This window comes from Triturus cristatus, chromosome 2_1 (assembly GCF_964204655.1).
Source record: "Triturus cristatus chromosome 2_1, aTriCri1.1, whole genome shotgun sequence".
NCBI lineage: Eukaryota > Metazoa > Chordata > Amphibia > Caudata > Salamandridae > Triturus > Triturus cristatus.
Genome location: NC_140581.1, coordinates 92,352,150 through 92,374,949, shown reverse-complemented (window position 1 = coordinate 92,374,949; position 22,800 = coordinate 92,352,150). Strand labels below are relative to the sequence as shown.

At 48.4% G+C, this 22,800-nt stretch overlaps 2 protein-coding genes across 3 annotated transcripts in view; one reads left to right on the top strand and one right to left on the bottom strand.

The window, feature by feature from the left end:
- Window positions 1–22,800, bottom strand: part of LOC146863815 (mitochondrial amidoxime-reducing component 1-like) — a 35,572-nt gene that overhangs the window by 11,969 nt on the left and 803 nt on the right. The gene's annotated exons all lie outside the window — the stretch shown is intronic.
- LOC146863814 (uncharacterized) overlaps window positions 12,221–22,800 on the top strand; it is a 28,496-nt gene continuing 17,916 nt past the window's right edge. Inside the window, exon 1 of the mRNA XM_085636958.1 lies at window positions 12,221–12,302. Within this exon, the coding sequence (XP_085493084.1) occupies window positions 12,221–12,302 (82 nt within the window). The remainder of the gene's footprint in view (window positions 12,303–22,800) is intronic.

Here is a 22,800-nt window from a genome sequence, read left to right as displayed (position 1 = left end):
CAGAAATTGATGCAAGGAGCTCAGACTCCAAACATGGAAGTGCTCACAGGATTAGCAACATCAAACTGCACTAGCTACATAGTTGTGTACCTGCTGCAGTCTAATTAATGTTAGCTGATACTCCCTCATATGATGAACGTCATCTAGAATGCCACAAAGAAAGAAGACGGTGCAATACTGTGAAGGGTGAACACCCTTGAGAAGTGGACCCCAGTGAAAGCATTTAAATCTTTGAACTGGTGAAAATGCAATCCAGATCTCTCAGTGCCCCTGAGCAGTCATTCGATCCTGACAAGAAAAGAAAACACAGTGGCCAGATTGCATGTGTATTCACAGAGGACAACAGATCAGGAGCCATGCCGCCTGATGAGCAAGCTGCGGTGTGGAGCATCCCCCAATCCTGAGAGCAATCTATATCCTGAGAGTAGGAAATAGTTGGCTGCAGTGTGAGCAGGGCTTTCCCCATTTCTTTGTACTACTACTACTTGTGGATAAAAACACCTCCCTTCTCTATGTGCATCATTCCTCTGCAATGTCCATAGGAAGGTAGCACGAGGTCTTGTGACCCTACAGTGGTTTCTCCTTCTAACCCGCAATGTATGATTCCATCGCCCCAACCCTTCTCAAGTAGGTACCCATTTTCAAGTTGAGCCATTTGACATTATAGATTGGTCATCTGAATAGCTCTGCCAGCAATGGAAAGCTTTGTACACAGAGGCGGTCATCCTGCAGCATTCAAAGCACATCCAAGTCAGTGGGTTTCTTTTTGATCCTGGCGTCTAAACAGTCAGATTCTTGCAGAAATGTTTTTCACCTGGATCTTACAACTGCCATCCTGAGGCACCAACCGGTATATATTGGGTACAGCTATCCTTCTCGCTGGGGGCTTCCCATCATCCATAACTGGACCCCGGTACTCCTCACATGCCACTACCCCCTCTCTGCTATGAAGCTCACCACCTATAGTATCCCAGACAGAACAAGGAGTTTATAGGTGAGTTCTATAAAAAAAATATTTAAAAAAAAACAATCACCCACGTGTCTTCGCTGCGGCGACGGGGATGGTACATTTCTCCACACGGTGTGGGATTGTGGTCGGCTACGCCCGTTCTGGGAGGCGGTTCTGTCCTGCTTGGGGGGGGGTGCTGGGTTGGGAGCTTCCCCCTGATCCCCGCTTAACACTGTTGCACTGTACCGAGGAGATAGGGGGTAATATCTATAAGCGACACCTCCTGTTTCTGGGTTTGACGCTGGCCAAGCGAGATATTGCCCAGCATTGGAAGTCCTCTGCCCCGCCCCCGGTTCAGGCCTGGACGAGGGCATTGGATCGCTGCATGTCCACGGAAGAGGCGGTATTCCTGGCAAGGGGTTGTCCGGCCAAGCATGGTAAAGTCTGGAAGAGATGGGCGCGATATCGGGGCATCGTATTGTCTGTGCGGGAGGGTGCAGTGCCATTGGACCCAATAGAGAGGCTAATCAGAGCCCCGGTGGCTTCCCCTCCGGGGCCCCGGGCCCTAGGACTTGGAGGGAGAGTAATCAGAATATGGAGCACATGCTGTTAGGAAATGTTGCATATTTGTGTTGGACTCTGGACTGGTGTGATGTGCGGGCGGGGGGGGGGAGGGTTTGGGGGTCTGATGTTTTGCAGACCAGGGGGGGGTTGAACAAGGATGCCAATTCTCACTGTTCTTCTATCCATATTGGTACCGTGTATGGGGACGAGCTCCCCGGTGTCCTTATAAATGCCAATAAAGTTTGTTGTCAAAAAAACAAAAAAAACAAAAACAAACAATCACCGTCCCATCCATCCAGCACACCCACACACCATACTTGGTGAATCAACGTACAAAACAAATCAAGCATGAAAAGAAAAAAAACACACCACATTCCTCAACCTCATTGACACAGTCAACCTGGTACAGCATGTCATCCAATCAACACACTCCAAAGGCCGCATGCTGGACCTCAACCTCTCGACTATCAATCGTCCTTTGCAGGCCTCCCACACCCCTGGACTGAAACGACCACCTCACTATCCCAACCTCTCACCCTATTTCTTTCTGAACGAATCGGATGCATTTTTGGAAAACCATGCGAGTAACCACCTCCAACTAAAAATCGAAAGTGTAAGCTTAACCCTCCAGCACCCTGGTACAAAGACCTCTCCGTCAAAAAGAGCTCCATCCAAAAGCTGGAAAGAAAATGGAAGAAAACACAGAATCTCCGATAACCTCATGCTATGCTACTGAAGTCCCTTTATAGAACACACAAACAACTTATCACTTGGGCTAAAGTGAAATACTACACAAACACTATCAGTGAAGTTCCCAATCAAAGCAGGACACTCTTCAACAACAATTGCTTGATCCTACAAGATCACACTGCACAGACAAGTTCAATGCCACTAAACTCTTCTTCTCCGAGAAAATACAAAAAAACAACAACAAACCTGCGTCTTCTCTGAGACGAACTCCTCCATGCTGCCTCCCACACTGGTCACCCTACAAATCCACCCGTCTCTCAAAGAGCTTGCCAGCTTTCTCAACTACCTCAAAGCCACCTCTTTTATCCTTCCTAAAACCCCTTTCTAGCGAAGCTTTCTCACCCCTTACTAACCAGTCTCAAACCTCCTTCACAAGGCATTTTCTCAGACGTTCTCAAGTCAAACCAAATCCCCCAGGTCTTGAAGAAGCCCCCACTGGACCCAACATTCATCTACTCCTCATCCGCAATATCCACTGAAAATGCAGGCTGGGCTCAACTTCAGGATCATATCCGTGCCAACCATCTCCTGAATGACTACCAATCTAGATTTAGATCACGCTGCAGCAGAGACAACTACCTTACAAATCACAGCCAACGCCCTCCTGACCACAAATAAAGATATTCCCAGTCTCCCAATATTACTGGACCTCTCAGCTACTTTCGACACTGCCAACAACTCCACAATCAGTGACACTGTAAAGTCTCAAATGGGATTCTCTCAAAACATCCATCATTTTTAGGTCTCGCCTGACCCAGCGCATGTGCTGGTCTGGCGAGACTTATTGAGAGGGCTCCAAAAAGTGCTACCAGGCCAGCCTAGAGCTACAGTGCATGTGCGCGGGCGCGCGCACCGCGCTTTACCACGATTACTTTCACTTTCGCGGCCGCACGGCCGCTTTGATGTTTGATCGTGATCGCGATCACTTTCGCTTTGCATAGCCAATAGGTCTCGCTTTTGGGACCTTATAAGTATTTAGTTATGCAACTGTTGCATGGCTAAACACTTATAAGGTCCCAAAGGCGAGACCTATTGGCTATGCCAATGCTTGTTTCTCCTTATAGCTATCCAAACGACTCCAGTTGGTTCATGCATGCACCTCCAAGTCAAAGATTGATTGATTTATACCTTGAATTAGATCAACAATTTTAAAACAATAAATCCATTCCTCATTGCAGATAAGAATTTTAAAACAATTTGACGAGAAATATTTCTTTTTTTTTTTTATAAAAAACCTTGTAATATACATATTAATTTAGAGGAAACTTTACTAAATAGATCAATTTATCAGCTTTTGTTCTATTACATTTAAAATATTGGGTAGTTATGTAATGAACATGTGCCGCTGCAAGCGCAGGGCAGATATACAGTGCATACCTCAGGTCTTGTATCCCTCCTTGGCACAGGTTACATATAATAAACTTGTTAGTAGAACTGGACCAATAACGTTTGTATGCATTTAATGGAAGGACACCCAACCTGAGTAAAAGGATTACTCTGCTAACGCTGTGATCCAATGTAATAAAGAAATATTTTTGTAGTTGCTTATTCGCTAGGATAGCATAGAAATATTTATACATTGCACCTCCAGGTTCCAGAAGTTCCCTAAAAACCCATGAAGTCCCCAAGGAATCCATCTGCCACCCCTCCCCCACGCCATCTTTGACCTGTACATTGAGCCCCGCGGGCTCTACTCGCAGATAACACCAAAACGAACCAATACGCCAACAGCATTCAACAACCTTTGAAAGTCTCCTCTGCTTAAGATATCCAACACCTCAGACACTACCTGCACCTCATCAAGGCCTGACTATTCAACCTGAAGATTAACTCCACCAGAACATAATTCTTGCTGTTTGCCAAGGACAACAGGCAAAATGAAACCCCGACGCAACCACAGGAATCTGGGCAGGTTAAAATGACTACTTTCAAACAGTACAAAGTCACTCAGATTCACCCTGGACATCAATCTCATGCAACACACTGCCAACAAAACTAAGATGGCCTGGTACCAGCTCTCTCCACATAAGAAGGTGAAACCATTCTCTCAGAAAGTGAATTAAGAACTGCCTTTTAAGCCCTCCTACTTTTACCTCTGAATGATGGCAATGCCTTGCTCTATGGTCTCCCGGACTCCATACTGACTCCGTTATCCCCCTCGTAGAGACATACTGACCTTAGTCCTATGTCAAATCTATAGTGTATGTTATTCCAATGCGCAGAGCCTATCAGGGTTATAGGAACTACACTACAAGGGCAACCTACAAGATGTAGCATGTCTCATTAATGACCTGAACAAATGGGCCCACACTAATTCCTCCTCCCTCAAACACTGCAATGTCTATGATAACCTTAAAGGGGTGAAGAGCAGATGTTGGGAAGTTGGGGCCAGAGTACACATCCAGAGACCTGAGGCACCATATAGTGATACATCCAACGTTTTCTGCCCCAATGAAGATCGTGAGGGTGGGATGTCATGTGGTATGTCTCGAAAAGGGGCAGACATGGAGCAAGAACAGGGTGTGCGCAGCTCTGTAGGATGAGGCACAGGATAGTGACAGAGAGAGTAAGTGGCTGATCCACTGGCGGATATCAATGCCTGGAGAGTGAGTGAGTGAGTGAGAAGTATCCTGGCATTATGAAGATTTGTAACAAGGAATTCTTGATCTTCTAGTGGTTTGTTTACAAGAGGATAGGTTAGTTTATGGCTCCTCCTTGGAGGGCCTAATCCTTTAATCAATTGATATATATTACCGATGTTCTTTTTTGTTTAAAAGGAGAGGGATCTCATTCAGTACATTTTTGCGTAGTTTGAGATGTTTTCCCTTTCATTGTCCAGGAGGGGAAATGTGTTATAGATTCCCTTCTTCCACCCGCTTCCCTCCCCTATTATTCCACTCCGTGTTTTCCTTTCTCTCTTACCCTGCAGAGTCCACACTTGGACGGCTCCATCTCTGGGGTTTTGGAAGGTTGGTGTGAGGCGATTAACAGAGGCCGCTGTGCAAAGCCGAGTGTTCTCCCTTGTTGTTTCCTTGATGGCGATAAATAAATCCTACACTTCTCTACCTGACTAATGCGTGTCTTTATTTACAACAGGCTCACCCTTCATTGTTGCTATATGGCTTATGGTATTTGGTACAGGCAATGTGTCATATGGCAGGATGAGGAGTGGTGTGGGCAGTGGCGGAGGAGCGTCGCCCCACTGCTTTTAAGCAGTGCCAAGTAGAAACAAACTGATAACAGAGATATTATCATTTTATGCTTTGTGTCCTGCTGCTTTGCAGGTGGGCGGGGCTGCTCTGCTCTCGGAGCAGGAGAGGAGTGGTTTGCCAACTCCTAAGTGCGCAATGACTTTTTGGTCGGCCCATCATGCGCACTTTCCCTTTCTCCATGCAGGCTGCATTACAGCCTGCATGGAGAACATGTCCACTCCTCCAGCCCCTGGCTGAGTGCCGTGTCATGGCACCCAAACTAGTAGCGTTATGAATAGTTTAGAGGAGGAAGCCGGGCTGACTGCTTCCTGTTCCTGGAGTCGGAGGCAGGAGCAGGACCAGAGATGCGGGACCTGGCCTCAAGGTAAGCCCCCCCACCATTTATCTCCCCCCTCAACCCCCGCCACCCACGAGCCATACTGGCCGCCGCTGGGTGTGGGTGACTCCCAACATAGTCGAAAGTGGAGCATGGAGACACAAGGTACTTAAAGTTCCCAGGCTCACCTTGTGGCAGACACCTGATGGCTGTTTGTAAATGGGTGTGTTTTATCGGAAGACAGGCCTCAATAAATTTAGAGTCATATTTTATCAGGGTAGGCTATTTTTATGGCCTACTGTCCTGATCAGCTGACAAACAGGTGTTCGGTTTACTCAGAAAGTGAATGAGCAGCAAAGACGCCTTTAAATCCTGTTTTTATCTTGTCACATTTGCAGTGCATTCAAAGACAGAGGTCAAATGTCAGCATAGGTCCTACAATTTGCTGCTTATTTTATCCTGGAGGTTGGTATTTACTTTTAGAGTTAGAGGATTTTGTGAAGTGAACTTCCTCGCAATCATGCTTTACAACAAGTGTAAAATGAAAGGCTGTAGGAGGTCAGGTTTTTTCCCTAACCGCTAGTAAGTGAACTCTACTAATATTTCAAAATATTTCAGTAGTTAGAAAAGCACATTGTAATTCTGTGTGATGGAAACAAAGATTTTAATAGGAACAAAACAATTCAGAACACTTTTCTTGGAGATTTGCAAATTACAAATATTTTTCCTGAAATCCAATTTCCCCACATTATTGTTTATACGCTATAAAGTTGTATCAATAAAACTGCATGTTAAATGGGAGTATTCGTGGCCAATTCAATGGAAAATGTTCTGTCAATGACTGTAGTTATAACATCACGCTATAGTAATATATTTATTAAAAGTGAGTTTTTAAAGATGAAATGATAACCATTCCTGCCCCCGCCCTGATAACAATGCTATTAATGAACTAAGAGGCAAGGCACCATCGTGTGAACCCTATATGTGAGCTAGGTTTTTATTATACATGGAGAAAAAGTTTAGTCTATTAAATACAGCACACATGCTGGGCTTACTTGCTTGAAGGTTCTCTTGTATGTCATAATGAAGAAAAAGGCAAGCACATGGCAGTTAGATCCAAGTAGATCATTCAAGTCACTATAGACATGCAGGTCTGTTAACGTCCTTATGGTTTTAAGGGGCCTGGACGGGTTGCCCTGTTACAACAGGGAAATATTCAAATACAAGCAGGACCCTTGGAATTATGCGATAGTGCAGCAGTGCTTTTTTCTGCAAAAGGATGGATTTGCCACATACGCCATCATCCGCTGTAAAATGTACAGAATTTAACAGCAAAAAATGTAACTGAATGGATCAAAAGTTACTAAAAATATCACGTGTAGTGGAAGACCTTTCACAGACGTTGATTGGTCACCTTTCAGAGACTTAATATTGTATTTTGGTGCTAAACTGGTAGTAATGAGGTGAACGTTTTGCCCACTGCTTATATGTGTAAAAATGACCAAGCAATAATGTAATATGGATCTACCCTAATTGCAATTTAGGACGACCTCAAAAACAGTAGTCAAAATGGAGACGCTGCATTACTACTGTTGGCACTTAGTGCAACTTTTGACACTTTATACCATGACACATTACTTCTGAGACTGAAGTTGGTGCAGATGGCATGCCCTCTACTGGATTTCTTCTTACAACAACAGATCACACCACAATCACACACCAGCTTTCTCTTCAAATCCTTACTGCGTAAAAGCAAGTTCCACAAGGATCTATCATCGCACATCTACTTTTCAACATATACATGGAAGCACTTCTAAGTCTTATCAACAGTTTCAAACTCACCTGCAGACAATGGATAATTCTCAAAACAGGAAAACTCTAGACGAAGGAAAATCAAAACTTAACACTTGCATCATAGCTATAGAATGAGTGACGTGGACTCACCTCAAGCGGAATGCTTCAAAACCTTAACTACTGACCTGCGGTGATTGGAAAAACTATGACCGTATAAATTTCTGCACAGATGTACTGGGACCCCTCCAAACATAGCCACAGAAGTGACAGATCTAGGAATTTTCTTTGACTCAACACTTTCCATGAATACTTCAGTGACAGGCTGTCCCTGTCAACCTTCTTCTACACAATGAAAACACCTAGACAAATGTTTCCACATCTCAGATTTCCTCAAAAGGTACAAACATCACTCATCCTCTCAAAACATGGCTATGTGTACTGACTGCACCACAGCAGTCCACTCTAAGCTATCAGACTGCTACAAAGAATCTAAAACTCAGCAGCAAGGCTACTTCTAAATATATGAAACTGCTGCATTAATTGGGTAACCCTCTCTGGCCACGCTTGCTTTCGTTACCCCTGGTGATTTCCTGCTTAAGTTGGGCTTGGCTCCGCTCTGCTACCACAGGTGATACCCTCTACAGCCGGGCTTAGCTCCGCTGTACGGTTCGCCCGGACTACATCCCCCAGCATTCCTGCAGCCCCGGACGACGCCGATCACGCAATTCCCAGGCGCCAGGGGGCGCATAAAGGACTGTGTGGAACTTCGTCCCGCGGGACGCGCCGGGAGAAGCCCGGGACAAGGGCGGGCCGTCTTAGGCCGTCAGAGGCCGAAGGAGGCTGGGCTGGGCCAGTTCCTTTGCCTGGTAGAGTGAGGTTATTCCCAGGAGATCTAATGTCTTGTTTGAGGTTTGTTTACAGTGCAACTTGGGTGTACTTATTATATTGTATTTCTTATCTTTGTGTTGCCAACTGCTTCGATTAATTTGGTATAACAATTGAGGGGTGTTATATTGCTGTATTGGTTTTTGCTTTGAGAGTGTGGTACTGGTTTATACTGAGCACTAATAGGCTTGAGATAATGGGCAAAACCAAAACAGTGACTAGTCGTCCTTGTACTAGACAAAATGTGCCTCACAACACCCCTCTTCCAAGCCTTACGGCAATCGATAAAATGCTGCAAAAAACTATTGGGGTGGTGGCAAATGCAATTGAAAATACTGAGCGGCGTCTATCTCTTACCCCAAGTTTAATTTCTTCTCCTACTCTTGGGAATGTCTCTATTCCTTTAGACAACAACTTGGTCTCGTCTCTTGTATCCTCTTTTGCTGAGCTTCCCTGTGCCCAAACCATCTTCGTGTCCAGCCCTGTGGGTACTCTATCAAACACCATATCATTACCCCAGGATCTCCATGTTACATCTAGTACCCAAAAGCCCCGGGGGGAAAAAAAAAGAAGGCTAAACCATGTACTAAATCTCCTACGAATAACTCTGCACCCAGAACATCTTTCAATGCAGGTCCAACTCAACTGTCTGCCCCTCTAACACCTCCGATATGGGCTACCCATCTCCTAATTGACTTACAAACCCAACTGGAAACACTCATCAATTCTCAATTTAAAACTCTGATGAGTAAGATTGATCGAGTGGTATCTTTAATTAACTGTAAACCATCTGTGTATCTAGTTGCCCCCCCTGGAAGTGGGTCTTTCCACAAGCCCACCGCAAATTCTTTGCCTAGCTATCAAGGTACCAGCTCTACTGCTCGCCCTTCTGGTTCTAATGACAGTGGGGTACGGGCATTACCTAGCATGAAGATACCCCCTCCTACTTTGGATCCAAGCGTATCCGAACCCCATTTACCTGCTAGGTTGCCTATACCTGTTCCTAGTATGCCTCCACCTCCTTCTACTCTTTTTAATCCAACATTGGGTAAGAGGAGAGAGGATAGTGCTTTTACACCCCAATTTAAAGATGGGAATGTTCATAGTACTGGGCAACCACCACCATCACTTTCTCCACACTTACCTCCAGAGGCCTCGCCATATGTGGTGGTTCTTACTGGTGTTCCCCCACTGTCTGGTGCATGCCAGGAATCCTACCACGAATTGAAGAATAAGGTTACCCATTGGTTGAATACTCATAGATCTTTACCAAGAGGGAGTTCCGGGGAAATTTTGTTCGTGCGAAGGGTGGGATGGCTGGGAGTAAATTAAAAAGACAAAGGAGGGGATTGTGTTATTATTAATTTCAGGGATCCTAGAGTGGCCAATTTTATTCTAGAAAGGCATGATCGGTCTTTCCAGAGTTTAATTTTACCTTTGCCTCTGAGTTATTTCTATCAACGGCCAGTTGGCTTGGTAAGGTCCGATCTAAGGAACCCCCATTCTGGTCCTCTTACTGTTGCCTATAGTATTCCTGTTGCTAACTCTTTTGGCTGCTTGGACAATGAGGCTTGACTAATATTCCCTGTGTGGGGGCAACTGATCTACTTTATGGTCGGCCTAACATTTTCAAGCCGGAGGGGGCAAGTGTAGAGGGAGGTCTTTCTATGGCTTGTGCTGTTAAAGCACCCGTGACCCCACCGGGCTTCAATATTGGTACGTCTGATGGTGATGTAGGTCTGTTTCCAATATCTCAACGAGGTGATTCTGCAAGTACAGAGATTGTATCTCCTAGCTTCCCCGACAATGCAAACTCTGGTTCCTTAATAGGGTCGTGGAATGTAGCGGGGCTGGGTACTAAACTTTCCAACCCCGACTGGGAGGCACTGATAGATCAGTACGACCTCTGTCTCTTTCAAGAGACTTGGATGACGACTACCCCGGTCAAGGCTGGTTTTGCTTCTTATAATGTCTTTGCTTCTTATAATGTCCCGGCTGTGCAGAGTCCCAGGGGGTGTCCCTCGTGGGGTCTATGTACTTTGGTGGCTACCAACTTGGGGTGTACAGTTACTGTTATTGATTCCCATTCTTTGTATAAATCTGAAGTTCGGGGATGGCACTTCGATACTAGTAATTAATATCTACTTACGTTCCACTCCTTTACATCTTGGACTTACCATTCTTAATGCCCTCAATGACCTTTTGATTTTGTTTTCTGCACTTCCATATAAGATCATTGGCGGTGATTTCAATTGCCACTTTGAACCCTTGGTTGGCATACCCTCTATTACTTCCGAGGTTGATCTATCCTGGAATATACAGGACTGTCTTATGTACCCTGTTCTGCGTTTTACACCTCTGGCTATGGAGAATAACAAGCTCGTAAGATCTCATTCACTGCGAGCCTGCAATGGTAGACTTGCCCCAGATACCCCCGGGAAGCATACTTATAACAGACTGGGCAAAAGTTCAACCATTGATTACATCTTGGTATCTGTGGAGTTTTGGTCCCATCTTAAATCCCTTACCATAGTGGACAGGGTTGATAGTGACCATAATCTCCTCAGTCTGGAATTTTTACATCATCTGGATCCAGCTCGAGCCCTAGGGACTTTAGTTCAATCTGTAGCACCCAATTTACTAGCGGTGGCTGATGGACGTCGCATTAGGTGGGCTCAGTTTTTGTCTACCCCAAATAAAATTGCGGCTTTTTATTCACAGGTGGTCACCCATTTAGCCGAAGTATCTGTTCTCATGGAGGCCAGACAGGGTCCACTTAATTTTGAAGCCCTGGAGACTATCCACATGAAACTTTTTTCAATGGCCGCTAGTTTTTTTTACATCACGACAAAACCTAAGGCAAATAGGGTACGGAAACAAGCCAATTGGCATAATTCTAGTTGTAAGGATGCTAAACGGGCCCTCCTATGGGAGGTGAAACATGGGACGTGTCATAGTATCAGAGGAGCTAGATTTTTCTATAAATCTGTTATATCTATAGCTAAAAAAGACTGGGAGGTTGACAGGTGGGCTAATATAAAGGATGCCCTGGATAGTCATGATTCCAGGACTTTCTGGAATTTAGTCAGGTGTGGTAGTAGTGCAGGATCCCCAGCTATAACACCTGGTCTTAGTGAGGAGGTTTGGTTGAGGCACTTTAAGCCCCTCTTTAGCAATCCGACAAGTGACGCTGTGGTTGAACCTCTCCATGCCCCTATCGTAGCAGGGGACTCTGATCCAGTTCTCTGCACCTCTTCCGAAATCCAGGCTGCCCTACTGAGTCTTTCTTCTGGCAAAGCCACTGGTCTAGATAGGATCCCTGGGGATTTATTTAAAAGTGAACCAACGGTTTGGGTTCCATACCTGATAATATACTATAACGCAATTATTTCTGGTATGGCTACCCCTCATACTTGGAAGGGCGCAGAAATCATCCCTATTTATAAAAAAGCCTCCCCTTTAGATCCAGTAAATTATCGGCCTATCAGCCTTATTGATGTCCTCCAGAAGGTGTTCGCCCGAATCCTATTAACTAGGCTAGAAAGCTGGATGGAAGAAATCCATATTCTATCGCCCTTCCAAGCAGGCTTTCGTCCTAGAGTTTCCACAATTGACCAACTGTTCAGGCTGCAGTTGGTTCACTGGAAAACGGTGTTCCTGGGGAAGGGTTCTCTCTACCTGATCTTTGTGGATCTTAGATCCGCTTTTGATCTGGTACAGAGGGATAAGCTTTGGTCAATTTTACTCGAGATGGGCGCCCCCACTTACCTTTGTGACCTCTTCAGGCGACTCCATTCTGGAACGTTTGCAAAGGTTCGCTATGGTAGGAATGGTGAGCTCTCTGCGCCCTTCCCGGTGGACAGGGGTGTTAGGCAGGGGTGTGTGTTGGCCCCCACCTTGTTCACTCTATTCATCAACGGTTTGATTACTCATCTTTTGGAGGCAAAGGATCTTGATTCTCCGGTTTTAGCAGCACGCAGAATACCGGCCCTAATGTTCGCTGATGACACCCTCCTACTTTCAAAATCTCCAATGGGAGCCCAGCGAACATTGGAGTGTTCTTTCTGCTCTTTGAGAAATTTGGAATTAAATCTTTCTAAAACCAAATATATGGTTTTTAATTCTAAACCATCAACTTATCCCCGTCCGCATTTGGAGGGATGTTCTCTCGAGAAAGTCTCTACATTTGACTACTTGGGAGCTACCCTGAATGACAGGATGGAGTGGGATTCCCATATGGTCAAGGCTAATCTTAAGTTAATACAATCATCAGGTGGAATCTTTTTTTTTTTTTTTTTTTTTTTTTTGAAACCGTTTATTGCAATCTCAAGAATATACAAGGATGGGCCTACAACCTTCCGGCCGGCCGCTAGAATGACAGGAGCATATGACATTTATACAAGAACCCTGGGCGGTGCCGAGAAGCAAAATCAGGAGGTATCGACATCGTGGGCCACATCACTCTGACCCCACAATACGGTTTCATTTTATACACACAACACAAAAACCACACCCGCAAGGCAACCCGCAGTCGAAAGTAACAGCACGTGCTCCCCGAATGGGGGACCCCAGCCATCAACAGGAGTCTAAAGAGGGGAAAGGGAACAGATCGAGGACTGGGGGAACTCCGTGCTTGGGGTTATGGAAAGGAGTCAACTAAGGGGACGGGGCTGGTGAGGCCGCAGGCAGCAATGGTGGCGCGCAGATACCCCCGCGGTAGGCGTTCCAGGGGCCCCATACTTTCACCCACACCCCAGGCTTACCCCTCGCCACATACACCACCTTTTCTCGGAACATGCACCAATCCATGTGTTCTTTCCAGGCCGACACCGCCGGGGGCCTCTGGGATCCCCACAGTTGAGCAATGTCACGCTTAGCTATCATATATCCCAGAGTCACCCATCGCGTCTGCGGAACCGAGTAGTCAGTTGGTTCCCACACATTCAGCAGGCATCTCCTCGCTTCAGGCAGCAGCGCGACATGCGTAACCACTCGCAGGACCTCATGCACACCACGCCAGAATCGCTCCACCTTCGGGCATTCCCACAAAATATGAAAAAAGGTCGCCAAAGCACCACACCCACGCTTACTCAACCCATCCTCAACATAACCCATACGCAGAAGCCTTGGCCCCGTCATGTAAACCCGGTGGAGTATCTTAAGCTGGACGAAGCGAAGGCGAGCCGGTATGGCCACCTCCTTCGGAGAGGCCACCGCGGAAATCCAGTCCTCGTCGTCCAACTCCAGCCCATCGGCAACCCAAGCCTCGCGGAGGCCAGTCAGCAAGCCCGAGCGGTCATTAATCAATTTTTTGTAAATAAGGGAGATCGTGCTGTCCGGAACGTGGCCATCCAGCACTCTATCCTCCAGGGGGGGAAGACTCCGGGATGGAGGCGACGTCTGGGAAGACGGAGCCCAGTGCGTGACGGACCTGCAAGTACCGAAAGTATTCACTGCCCTGCAGCTGAAACTCCGTCTGCAGCGTCTCGAATGTTTTAAATCCCCCCCTCGTCCAAAGGTCCCCCACTTTACTAATGCCGATCGTGTCCCACTTCTCGAAGCCCTTCGAGGTCCACAGGGAGCCCAATCTCTCAGACGCGTACAACGGTGATGCCCGGGTCAAACGGTCCTTCCACCCCATAGCTGCGTTAGCCGCGTGCCATACTCGTACCATGACACGCGTAGGTCCCGTCAGGCGGGGTCCGGGCGCGCCAGAGTAGAGCGCTCGATTATAGTCGCCACCAGGCAGGAGCATCTTGTCCATTTCAAATGCCGGGTTTAAGGCGGGCCCGTAAAGGCCATGATTAATTGCAGCTAGCTGGGAGGCCCAGTAATACCGTTTAATATCCGGGAGGGCAATCCCCCCGTCGTACCATGGGAGCGTCAACTTCGCCAGGGCAATACGCGGCCTCCCGTCCCAGAACAGGCGGCGCTGGAGACTCTCCACCTCACGGAAGTAGCGCGCCGGGACTAAATCCATAGTATTCTGGAGAGCGTACAGGAAGCGTGGCAACGACATCATCTTAAACAATGCCGCCCGGCCGAGCGGCGAAAGCGGCAGGCGCCGCCAGCGCGCGACGTCCTCCTTCAAACGCTGGAGGGGGGGAAGCAAATTCCGCTCGTAGCGGGCCTCCGGGTCCAGAGTAATGTAAACCCCCAGGTACCGAAACCCCTGCGAGGCAATCTGGATCGGACAGCCCCGCGGGAGGACGGGAGCCTCCCCGGAAAGCACATACACACATGATTTAGCCCAGTTGATGACAAGGCCTGAGTTGCGGCCGAATGAGCGCAAAACATCAACCAGGACAATCAGTGATTTACGCGGGGAGGCTAAGTACAATAGGATATCGTCAGCGTATAGGGACACGATCAGGTGGAATCTTAAAGGTTTTTAATGAATGTTTTTATAAACCCGTGGGCCCCTCAGTGGAAATCTATAGGGCTCAGGGTAGGGGAGCAGCACTATACGGTGTAGAGCTTTGGGGCCATGTTAACGCCAGCTCCATGTCCGTCACTGAAAATAATTTTATTAGACGTCTCTTAAATCTCCCTAAGAGTACCCCTTTGATCCCCCTAAGACTGGATTTGGGATTGTTCCCTATTCAGGAGACTATTCTTCATCGACCTCTGTTTTACTGGAGGAGACTTTGGTCTACTCCAGAGTTATTAAGCTACAAGGAGGAGTTAGTCGACATTTTGTCCGTAAGGGGATCGGGTAAAATTGCGTGGCTTAAACATGTTAAACAACTCTGCTACGATATACAAAGGGAAGATTTGTGGATCTCACCAGACACATCCTGCCCTCTGACTAGCAAAAGGGTGCTGGGGGGCATTCCCAACCTGATCACCTGAATCTCCGCGATCTGGACTCTAGCATGGGCAGGCTGTCTCTTAAATTTTTGGAGGTGAAGGAATATTATGTTTTTGAAAATTTCTTAGATGACATCCAGCCCTCGCTAGCAAAAAAACGTTATCTCCAGTTCAGACACGGATCCTTACCTTTGCGGGCTTTTACAAACAAATGGATGCCCTCGTCATCTAGGTGGTGCCCCTGCCCTGGTTGCGAGCATGTAGAGGAGACTGATGTGCATGTTTTGCTTTTCTGTCCCTCTTATAACAGGGCGCGATATAAATGGATCATTTCCCTTTGTAAATTAAGAGGTCTTAGGGATTACAGGGAAGTTTTTAGACTATTAAAATATGATACGACCCCTGTGTTTGTCTTTGCCACTTCGAGATTCCTCCTCTCCATGTGGTTCGTAAGAAATGCAATGATTAAGGCAAACCACGTGTAGTATTATGTTGTTTTATCTATAGATTTACTGTTCCTCTTTTTTGATCACTAACTGTTTTTTTACTGGTGATATTGCTTTTAAGCATATTTTAATTATCTTACCTATTGTATCATGGCTGAGTATGTATTGTGAATTTTTATCATTGTATTATATACCTGTGCTTTTATGGTTTTTAACGGAAATAAAAGCTATGAATGATGATGAAATATATGAAACCACATTTTTTCAAACTTGCAGGCTTTAAACTGACCCCAAATTAATTTAAGAAAAAATAATAAAATTGCAACACAAGCCCAATCCGGAAACTTATGTTCCACACTGGCACCGAGCTTAATAATTCCTGCGTATAGAAAGAAAGCCAATGGTGGCACCACTTCCTCTTTGCACGCAGCAGATTTTGGAATTCCCTACCTATAAAGATATAACACAGTACCTCGTATTAAAGATAAAGTACAAAGTCAACCATTTGTAATAATAATAATTCCACATTTGTAAAGTGCAAACCCTAGGGGTATCCAGCCACAAGGGCGATAAAGTGAGCTATTGCCTAGAGTCACATGATAGAACTGTGAACCCCACGCCCCGGATCCAGCTGCTCTGGCCGCTGCGCCACACCACACCAATAATGTTCAAAATCTAAGTAAAGAAAACAGACCATAAAAAACCACTGATATTCAAAACAGAAAAAACTAAGACGGAACAACATATCAAATGCCCACATGTAATTAAACTTTCTGTGTTTCTTCTACTTTCTCAGACTGCATCGTACCTCAACTTTGCAAAAGCTACAGGGTATTCTCTCGCCTTCCTTTCTAGGTGAATGATACTCTCTTCACACTCCCTCCTCTGCCTGCCTTATTGTTTGAGTTGACCCTACTCTTTTACATGCTGCTGCCTAATTCTTTACTCTACTACAGTAAACTAACCGTACCTCATTCAAATCATAAACTCTACTTCCGAGTAACCATTCCTGCAACACCAAAACCTTTCTGACCTGAAATCATTTTTTTTGTAAAATATGTTTATTGATTAACCTTGTACAATACTTCAGGAGCACTTCAATCAGGAGCTTCCGCTCACATACCAGTACCCTAAATTCTGACCTGAAATCATGATGTCTCGTTCTGTGTAACCTCTCCTTGCTCTCCACCCTATTTCTTCACCCCTCTTTAAAAACTTACATTAACTCACTGAGTCACTCTGATAATTACACCTAACTCCTTTTAGCTTAATATATTACTGAAAGTGAGTAAGAGCGCACTGCTTGCATGCAACAGCGCCATTACCCCACAGGATCTTGGTAGTTGTTGTTCAGTTTTTCAGACAAAGTTCATAATCTTTTTCAGCTAATGCCGTCTTTCAAAATCGTATCTCTAGACGCCAGAGTTTTGGGATTCCTCCATCATCAGTAGTAGAGAATATTTATGGGTTGCTGTCCACCAATTTTTTTTCACGTATAATCCCACTCATAGCGTGCAGGCGTTCTAAAGCTCGTCAGCTTGGGGGGGGGGGGGGGCCTCATGAACTACATGAGAAACAGGGTCAAGACTGATTTGGATATGGCAGGGTCTGAACTGGGGTGGCGAAGTGGGCAAAAGAATGATGATGGATTCAACCCAGATCTGTGACTGGGGGTGAGTGCCTGAAAGGTTTCAGCACTCCGTCCATCTACTCCCTGCGATTGCTTTGTTTGCCCTAAGTTGGCAGGGTATGCCCAGACGTGTGTCCTTTGTTCACTTTGCCACTAAATTCAAGCAAGCCTGGCTGATGAGGGCTGTTACCATAAGATGATCCACAGCCGCCTGCGTGACTACGCAGCACTGCACAGAGGAGATGAAGACAGCGACGACGAAACCCGAGGACCCAAAGGGGTCTCCTTGTACCCTCACACGGGGGGCGCTGGAAGGCTCAGGCAATGAAGAAGACGACGACAGCTGAGGACCCAAGGGGTCCCCCTACCCTTGCCGGAGGGACGGGGGTCCGGAGGGGCCACTAACCTGTTTTTTTGCCCTTTTTCCCTATGCCCACGAACCGGTCGGTGACGGGAGAGGAGAAGGCGGATGAAGACAAGTGGAGTAAATGTAGTTATTTACTGTATGTATTTGACTGACGTGACATATATCTTGTGCACTTGTTGTCAAGTTTGTTACCAACGACTTGCGATTAGGGTTTTTTGGAAGGTGACGATTGACGTATCTGAACCATAAACGAGGCCCTAACAAGGGTTAAAAAAAAAAAGAAAAACAGTCCCAAGATGCTCGTTTCTGGTCCAGGGCAGACCTAGCTTGGCAGTTCGGGCTGGACTGTTCCCATAAGGATCAGGGTCATGACTGATTTGAATATAGCTGGGTCTGAACTGGGGTGGCGTGGTGAGCAAAAGAACATAATGGATCTGTGGCTGAGAGAGAGTGTCTGGAAGGTTTCAGCGCTCAGTCCAACATCTCCTTGTGTTTACATAATTTAGCAAACCCTGCCACATAGTTTGGTCCTCCCACATGATGCATAATTTCAGTGGCCCCGACTACAGATTGCGACCATTTAAATCGACCCAAGGTGTAGCAACTTTTCTCTCTTTTGAGTCCTGTTACTCGGCATCTCCGAGTTATTGTGTGCATTAATTATAGTAATAAATGGATTGCTTTTACAGCGGCATGGAAGGAGGAGGGGGGCGTGCTGGTGAAAGTGGCCTGCCCCTCTCCCAGCACAAACCCCCGCTGCCCTGGCCGTCGGTGCAGCCAGTGAAAGAGCTGCGTGCCCGGCTCCAGGAGCATGAACACCGAGCGAGGTCCGCGTTTCGGCCCGAGCTTAAACTAAAATGGAGATTCTGTTATGTAATCACGTCTATGCTGCCAAGCATGTGTTGCAGTTTGTGTTACAGGATTATTTAAAAATCTGTGGTTTCAAATTGTAAAATGAACCTGGTACTTAACTTTGCTCATAATATTCGGGGCGATGGCAGACCCCCGTCTCCCCAACCTCGGGGCTCTATGAGAATGCCCCCTCCTTCCCTGCCTCGTCTGTGGTGTTTGGGGCCCTAGGCCCTCATGCTAGTAATCATGGACCCAGACACGTAGTTGGATGGTGGGTTAACTGGCCACGAGCACGTGCGCTCGGCCCCTTTTATTGACAGCGTCACCTGACACAGTGACGTCTGTGGTGGGTGGGTGTACAGTGTAATACAGCAGGTCGGAGCACTAGAACGTGTCCATGCTTGGACACTACATCCCTCCCAATTTTTAATAACAAAACCAAACGTCAAAGTTCAACCTGGGGGAGAAAGAAAGATATACACAGTTGTAATACAGTGACCAAACTTCTGCAGAATCGCTCACGCTTCAGCTGCTTGGAGTCGCAGAAGATGTTCTTCCTGTCGCGGACGATGCTCTTCCTGTCGCAGACGATCACCAGTTCACTGTGGCACCAGTCATGGGTGCTCGATGGATCTAGTCTGTTTGACGGCTCTGCCTTGAAGTTGTTCTCACAGTCTTTCCTTCGCTTTTACTTTCTTGGCGACAAACGCAGTTGAGTTCTTGTGGTTTTACCGCTAGATGTTGCCGTTCGTCTTTTCGTCCAGTCCTTTTCTTTACCTGTGGCGTGTGTTCTGTTTTGCAAAACGGATTGGTTGCAAGACACCCCTCTCACCAGGATGCCTCTCTCGCAGGTGTTCCCCTGCCACGGGATATCCCTGAGGCCCTCTGGCTCGTCCTGAGCTGGGTGTACTGTGTCGTGTTACTCGCACGCCGATCCGTGTGGGTGCAGAGGAGACGACAAGTCTCACCTCGGGTTCTGCAGTCGTGCCTGGAGGGTAGCTGTTGGCTCCTGTCTTCGCACACAATGTCTTCATCCTCCTGGGACCTTTGCTGGAGGGCGGCTGATGACCATCTCTCGTCGCGGGGACGCTCTCTCACTGGCATCCCTGAGGCCTCTGCCCCTGGGTCACCACGGCTGGCGTTGTCCAGTGTCCGTGTGACCCCAAAGGTGGGTGTTTCGAATAGTCCGGCCTGCTCACCCCTGCAGATCCCAGGTGCGCTGAAAGCATCATCAAACAGATGGTCTTTTCTCCGTGCCACGGGTGTTCTTCAGGACTTGCGCACCGTGCTTGTCACCTTCCTTGTCTTTGAGGTGTGAGTAGTCTCGCCACCCTCTTCTCTCTTTCCTCTATTTCTTTCTCCGTGAGGATGTCATGTCACTCTGACTTCTTCTTTGTTGCAGTGGCAACCGTGCCACTCAGATCTCTTCCTTTCCCCTTTCTTTTGGTGGCAAACGTGCCACTCCGATATCTTCATTCTTCTTTTCTTGTAGTGGCGAACGTGCCACTCAGACATCTTTTTTTTTCTTAGTGGCGGACGTGCCACTCTGGTCTCTTCATCTCTTCGCTTCACGCCCTACTCTGGACCGTTCCTGTTCTCCTCTTATCTGGCCAGGCTTCTCCATGCAGCGCGCGCACTCTGCACGTGTTCCCCCTGGTCTTGTCCTCGTCCGAGAACACTCTCTTCATCTTCCTCAGCATTCCGAGTTAGGGTCGTGACCTTCTCTTCATCTTCACCTTGTCACCAGTTACTTCGGTTGAAGTTCGTGGGGCCATGCTCATGGTCCGCTTCGGTCTTCTCCCTTTCACCAGTTGCTTTGGTTCATCTTGAGCTTCTTTGGACCACTTGACGGTCCGCGCTGCCGATCACTGGCAGGATATCTTCGGTCTTGCGTCAGACCTCTTTGTGCGACTCCTGGCGAGTCGGCTTCTTTGGTGCGACCATGTGGCAGGTCGGCTGGGCCTTTGTGGTGCGACCGTTCGGCTGGTCGGCTTGACCTTTGTGGGGCGACCGTTTGGCAGGTCGGCTTGGCCTTTGTGGTGCGACCATTTGGCTGGTCGGCTTGACCTTTGTGGGGCGACCGTTTGGCAGGTCGGCTTGGCCTTTGTGGTGCGACCATTTGGCTGGTCGGCTTGACCTTTGCGTTGCGACCGTTTGGCAGGTCGGCTTGGCCTTTGTGGTGCGACCATTTGGCTGGTCGGCTTGACCTTTGTGGTGCGACCATTTTGGCTGGTCGGCTTGACCTTTGTGGTGCGACCGTTTGGCAGGTCGGCTGGGCCTTTGTGGTGCGACCATTTTCTGCTGGTCGGCTTGACCTTTGTGGTGCGACCGTTTGGCAGGTCGGCTGGGCCTTTGTGGTGCGACCATTTTTGGCTGGTCGGCTTCACGAGGTGTGTCACGTCGTGTGACTACCTGTGTCCGCTGCCTTGTCAGGCGCTGGTGCGTGCTACTCTTCGTACCGTCGTGGTACAGCTTCAGTGTAGCGTTGCTCCTAGTATCATGATCATTTGATGTGGTGGCTTCTTGGCGCCACTGGGTGTTGCTCTGCATCCTTGGCCGCCAGTGTCGGATACTTGCTGCGCCCATCCTCTTCAGTGGGTTCCTCTCGTGTAGGCGCTGCAGTGTACTGTCCGCGTCCGGGGTACCTCTGCGCTGAGTCCGTTTGTTCTCTCGAGGGTTCGCTCCACTTGATGCGGCGACAGCGCAGTCCTCGCTGGGGTGGATGTGGCTCAACACCGTTCTTCTTTCTTCCTCCTTGTTGCTGCGGGATGACGCTGCATCCCTGTGGCACACCGTCTCTTCTTCCTGTGCTTCTGTCGCGTTCCTGCGCTTCTGGCACATTCCCGTGCGCCTCCGTCGCACTCCCGTGCGCTCACCTTCGCGCCTCCGTCAGACCTTGCGGTGCGTGCCTTGCTGCCTCTTCTCCCACGCCGTCGGTCTCTTGTGACTGCTGGACCTCCTTGGCTTGCTGTAGGCTTGTTGATCTTCCTCTTGCTGCAGTACCACCAGTGGCCACTGGGTGGCAGTGTTGCTTTTCTTCGGCTCCAGCAGCAACCTTCTGCGCTGCCAGAACTCTATGCCTTGTTTTCCTTTTCTCCAGGCTTCACTCGTGAGTAGGAAGGCTGGAGGGGAGCTGGAGCCAGGCAGAGCAGTGGAGTCCAGGACACGTGGCAGCAGGTAAGTCCTTTACGTTTTTTTTTGTATGGGGGGCAGGAGGGCACTGGCAGTCTGTCCAGTTTATCTCAACTTCTATTGCAGGTTGCAGCGTGCTTCTCTGGGCCACATTTCTGCCTCTTCCCCACAGCTCCTGACGGTCACCCGGGAGGACTCTTGACTCGGTGTGTGCCGTCCTTTCTTGGAGGGAGGGGCTCAGTAACTTGCTCTCTCGCGCTTCCCTGGCTGCTCAGGGACACACGTTGCAGCTGGCAGCCCGTTTACTTTGCTGGGGGCGGGGCCGGCTTCAGTGCATGCTGCCATTATCTCTTTAGTCACTGCAAGTGGGGAGGGGGGGGCCCCTCGCAGGCTGTCCGTCCTGCTCTGTCCTCACTGCGGGGTCTGTCTTTCGCGTGGTTACCGGCCACGCGCGGAATGTCTCAGGGGGCGGGGCACTACCCCGGACTGCAGCTCACGCTAGGACGCCTCACAGGCAGCCCTCTCGCCAGAATCACCGCACCGCCTCCCGAATCCCGGTAAGCTTTTAACTTCAGGCTCACCCGCCGCCGCAGCCTCACCTTCTCTACGCTGCGCGGCGGGGAGTAGGGTGTTGGTGAACTTGGTGCAGTCGCGCTTTACTGCGGGTGCTGTCGCTGCGGGTGGGCTCCGCTTTTGCTTACGTAGCTTTGGCAGGACGGTGGCAGTGATCCACTTCGCTGCACCTTCGTGCTCGCTCTCCGGGCTCACCTTCTGCCCGGTTGGGCGTCCTCTAACGCGGGTGGGCTCCGCTTGATACAGGCTCCGGTGAGGGGGTCGTGGCCGACGCGGGTGGGCTCCGCTCGGTCCACTCTTCGAACCGGGCACAGCTGCAGGCTAGACAGGCTCGGGTGGGCACCCGACTTTCTCCGGCTGAATCACGGCGTCGCGGCCGGTGCGGGTGGGCTCCGCACGGCTCGCACTTCTCCTCCTTCACCGGGCAGGTCGCGGCCGATGCGGGTGGGCTCCGATCGGTCTGCTTGTCGTCGGGGCGCTTCCCACGCGGGGTTCACGGCGGCAGACTCGGGGTGGGCAC